We start from the raw sequence: 4,894 nt of genomic DNA, 5'->3' as shown, positions 1-4,894 counted from the left end.
AATTAACCGGGCATAGTGGTACATGCCCTTAATTCTAGCAGAGACAGGTAGATTTCTGTGAGTTTAAGGCCAGCCCAGTCTACAGATTGAGTTTCAGGACAGCCAGAGGTACATAGTGAGTCCCTGCCTCAAAAAATTTTTTTTAATTATACACACACACACACACACACACACACACACACACACGTATATAGCAAGAACGATCTCACAAATAGACGCACTGTGAAATTAAAGCTCAGTAAGGAAGAACCTTGTCAAGCAGACAAGTACTGATGACTGAAAAGCAGACTGGAGTTCAAGGCCAGCTCAGACAGCCATAGCTCAGATTAGGGTCTGGGTTTGCCCTCTTCAACCCCAAAATAACTATAAAATAAGAACTCTCAAAGCGCTTAAAAATGCACTCACAAACATCTGTGCATGTGATTTATTTGTTTGTTTGTTCTTGTTTTGGGGTTTTGTTATTGTTGTTGTTTGTTTTTTCGAGACAGGGTTTCTCTGTGTAGCCCTGGCTGTCCTGGAACTCACTTTGTAAACCAGGCTGGCCTCGAACTCAGAAATCTGCCTGCCTTTGCCTCCCGAATGCTGGGATTAAAGGCGTGCACCACCACTGCCTGGCTATTTGTTTTTGAGGCATGGTCTTGTAATGTAGCCCTGACTGGAGTGGAATTTCCTGTGTAGACCAGCTGAGACTTGATGTGATGCTCCTGCCTCAGCCTCCTAAGTACCTGAACAACAGGCACTCAGTAACCACAGCTGGCTTTTGTGAACATTTAAAGTAATACTGAAGCAATGCTGAAGGGCATAAAAGGCTCTGTGTGTGCATGTGTGTGTGTATGTGTGTGTGTGTGCCTCCCTCTGTCTGTCTGTCTCACTTTTCTTGAGGCAGGGTCTCTCTATTATACAACCATAGCTACATCCTGAAACTTGCTATGAAGGGCCAGGCTAGCCTCAGACTCATAGAAATCCTCCCCTCTTGCCTCCCGAGTGCTAGGATTAAAGGTAGGCACCACCATGCCTGGCTAAGAGGTTTTCTTTCTATCATTTCCAGTTCCAACCTGAGTCTTCTCTGTAGCTGGACAAGGATACATCCAAGCACATGCAAGAAAAACCTCAATTCAGAGCCAGCAGGAAACTCAGCTGGTAAAGGTGCTTGTTGCCAAGCTGATGGACTGAGTTCAATCTCTGAACTCACATAGCAGGTGGAGAGAACCATTTCCCACAAACAGTGCTCTGACAACACATCTGTGCATATTCCCAAGTGCACACACGAACACACACACACACACACACAGATGGGGTGGAGGAAAAGACCCACAAACAGACAGAGATATAGAGACAGAGAAGGGGGGAGAATAAGAAAAGCCAAATTTAGAGCAAAAGGAAGAGACAATGAGGGTTTCTGAGCTCATATTACAATATGGGACAAATCTGAAGGAAAATGGTTAAAAAAAAAATGGTGCCTGTTGGTTGGATTAGAGGATTCTCGGATCACAAATTGCACTATGATTTCTGGCCACACACAGCCCCAGCTTCCAGGAGTACACAGCCTGTCATTATTTTCCTCAGTCCATTTCCCTGCCCTTCTGGGTTCTTCTGGGGCAGACAGAAGGTGGCAGAGGACAGTGATGGACAAAGGACCCGGGAGGATTTCCACGTAGCAGGTTGAAGAATTCCTATAGCTCAGAACCCAGCGTGAGTCTCTGGGAGGCTCGGATGTCACTGACAAACTCCTTCTGGGAGCAGTAGTCACAGACTGGTGTCTTCTCAGGCTGGCTTCCTGATCCCTTCAGGGACAGCAGTGCAACAGCCACTGAAGCTCCTAGGTGGCAGAGACCAGGCCACCTCTCTTCCCAAGATGACTGGAACCCAGTGTTCCCACAGAGTCATATCTGGAGATCCGCTTGGCACAGCACCTGTCCAGGCTTTGGGCTTTGATCTGGATTGTAGTATATTTCTTGGAGAGTAAAATGGGAACACACACCACACATCACACACCCACCACACACACACACAAACACACACACACACACACACACCTACTATATAAGAACATACATGAACACAGCCTGGCATAGCCATAACATTTTATTTTGTTTTCAAATAATTCATTTTTAATAGTGGATTATAAAACTGAGTGATAGGATGGGTGTGTAATTCAGAGATAAAGACCTTGCTGGCATGGGCAAAGCCCTGGGTTTGAGCCTCAGCATCACAGAAAAAAAAGAGAAGAATAAAAGTAGGTGTGAACTTTCATGTTCAGGAGGCTGAGGCAGGTAGATCTCAAGTTCAAGGCCAGCCTGGGCTATATAGTGAGACCCAGTCTCTGAATTGATGAACAAATGGCAGAAGTGTAGCATAGTCCTTCCAGTGCTTGTCCAGCATTTACAAGGCCTTGTTTGAGCTCCACCATTGCATAAAATCAGCAGGCATTGTGTGGAATGTCTGTAAATAGAGCTTTGCATCCTGGAAGTTCATCCTTGGCTACATAGAGAGTTTGAGGCTACCCTGGTATAGACGAGACCCTGATATATTTACGGGGTAGGAGAAGAAGAAAAAAAAGCATAGAAAAATAAAATTCTGATTTTCCACTCCATACACTGTGAAACTGAAAAACTCTGTCAAAGAAATAGAAGAAGAAAGAAAGGGAGAGGGGTTGGAGGTGTGTGTGTGTGTGTGTGTGTGTGTGTGTGTGTGTGTGTGTGTGTGTGNGTGTGTGTGTGTGTGTGTGTGTGTGTGTGTTTGACGGGAAGGGATCAGATGGAAAAGCAGGCCTGGGGAGTCTTAGCATCTGCATAAAGCAGGAGGCCAGGACATTTCCCACGACTCCCCAGCTGATGGACAGCTCAAGCCTAGAACTTGCCGATCACTCTGTGCTTTGACACTTGGGATAATTGCCCATAGTAAAGATATGGCCACCTGCTGCTCTTCCAGAGGGTCGATTCCCAGCACTGTATCAGGCGTCTTACAACCCATTACTTCCCATCACTGTATCAGGCAGTTTACAACCCACTTCCCTCTTTTGGCTTCCTTGGGGGCTCACATGCGTATTAGTAGACACGATGCGCTCATGACCAGCACATCTACTTTCTCCTATGATACCTCCCATTAGCATTGAAGACGCTGCAGGAACAGGTCCTGGGCTGGGCTGTGGAATACCCCTTCCTGCGCAGGGAGCCCCTTTAAGGCCTTGCAAGCCGTGCTCGTGCTCCTTGCCCTGCCTCTGCGCCCTTCTGCTATAGTGCTGCATGCCTCTGATTTTTCTATGAAGCAACTTGGCTTCTGTCTCAACAGATGTTCCCTGCGGGTCTTGCTTAGGATTTTCCAGTCCCTGGGTCCTATTCTCAGGACCAGAGGGTAAGGAGGTAGGAGAGACTTATATGAATAAATGAATGCATGTGTGCACTAGGGGAAGCAGATATAGAAGTCACAACTAAACTACAAATCCGCATAAAACAAACCAGGAACCTCAAATGAACCCCAGGAGACAAAGGAAATAGTAATGGCATCAGAGGGAGCAGAAACTTCAAGGAGTGGTTTTATTTCTTCGGGTTCTGAGCACTGTTGGGATTCTCTAGGAGCGCTAACCCCGTACAACTTCAGCCCGTCCAATTTACAGCATTCTTGTTGACAGGTCACAGATACTCTAGGCAGGAGCAGCGTCACTGTTCAGGATGTGTTCCTGTCCCCTTTGAGATCTCTTTATCTTTACCCCCCCTTGGATTCAGGATGTGTCAGGGTGGTTTGCCGAGGGCAGGGCTAGGCTGTTTAACCAACCTGGAGTAAGGTCTAGCACATAGCAGGGGTGGTAAATAGCGCCTTTGATGGTGACAGGCGGACAGCGGGCCAGGCGCAGCGCGGGGGACCTAAGAACCAAGCCCCCGAGAGATTAAGGTGCTCTTGAGAGGCCTTCTGGCCCAGAAGAGGGGGTTCTGTCCAAGTCCGGCCTACACTTGGGGCGACCCCACCGGAGCAGAGCGGTTCAAGGTATGTGGATTGGTGGTTGGACTGGCTGGCGGATGGGCGGAGAAGGGACGGAGCGGCCGGGACTCAAGTTCGCGCCTCCCTCATTCCGTCCCCGGGTCAGCGGAAGCGATTATTCCCGCGGCGTCTGGCGGGGCTGGGGCGGGCTCGCACCCCGAGGAGACGCGGCTTCCCTGCACCCACGCCTTTGATGGCGCCGCCGCCCCCTCCCCGGCTCCGGGCCGCTATAACTGCAGGCGCGCGGGGGTACAGGGAAGCGTCCGGGAGTCATGGCCGCAGCAGGGTCCCAGCAGCTCCAGTTCGCAGAAGGCGCCGCTTTCCCCATCTTCCCCGCCGCGCATCCCGGAGGGCAGCTGCTCCCAGCCGTGCGCCCAGCCTCTGGGCTGCCCCCGGCGCCCCACGACTCTCGCGCTCCAGCAGCCACGCAGTGCTTTCCAAGCCGGGACCCCAGTCCCACAGCGCAGACCCCCGCCGGCCTGGATCCGCCCGGACCCTCCAAAGGCTCGGCCGCCCCGTCGGCGCCGCAGCGCCGCAAGCGCACGTCGTTCAGCTCGGAGCAGCTGCAGTTGCTGGAGCTCGTCTTCCGACAGACCATGTACCCAGACATCCACTTGCGGGAGCGCCTGGCTGCGCTCACGCTGCTACCCGAGTCCAGGATCCAGGTGAGTCGCGGTCGCAGCTGCGCGTTCCAGTGGAGGTGCTGGGAAGTCACAGGCTTGTTGGGCCATTTATTCTGTGGGGGAAAAGTTACTCTCTTTGAACCTCATGGTTCTAGACTGCAAACGGGGATGTCAGTTACGGCCGCGTTACCATGTGATTGATCTGGGACCCATTGAAAGGTCCCAGGAGGAAGGTAGTCATTGCGCTCTTTCCCAGCGTCCAGTAAAAAGACAAAGGGAGAGAGAGAGAGAGA

At 50.9% G+C, this 4,894-nt stretch overlaps 1 protein-coding gene across 2 annotated transcripts in view; it reads left to right on the top strand.

Annotated features, from left to right (window-relative positions):
- The first annotated feature begins 4,234 nt into the window (after nt 1–4,234).
- Mixl1 (Mix paired-like homeobox) overlaps nt 4,235–4,894 on the top strand; it is a 2,467-nt gene continuing 1,807 nt past the window's right edge. The window contains exon 1 of one of the 2 annotated variants that reach the window (XM_021175687.1): nt 4,235–4,643. In XM_021175687.1, the coding sequence (XP_021031346.1) occupies nt 4,251–4,643 (393 nt within the window). In that variant the 5' untranslated portion in view covers nt 4,235–4,250. Of the gene's footprint in view, nt 4,648–4,894 lie in introns of both variants that reach the window. The other variant, XM_021175678.1, reaches the window with a different exon arrangement.

Source organism: Mus caroli, chromosome 1 (genome assembly GCF_900094665.2).
Source record: "Mus caroli chromosome 1, CAROLI_EIJ_v1.1, whole genome shotgun sequence".
NCBI lineage: Eukaryota > Metazoa > Chordata > Mammalia > Rodentia > Muridae > Mus > Mus caroli.
This window is presented reverse-complemented; position numbering and strand designations above follow the sequence as displayed.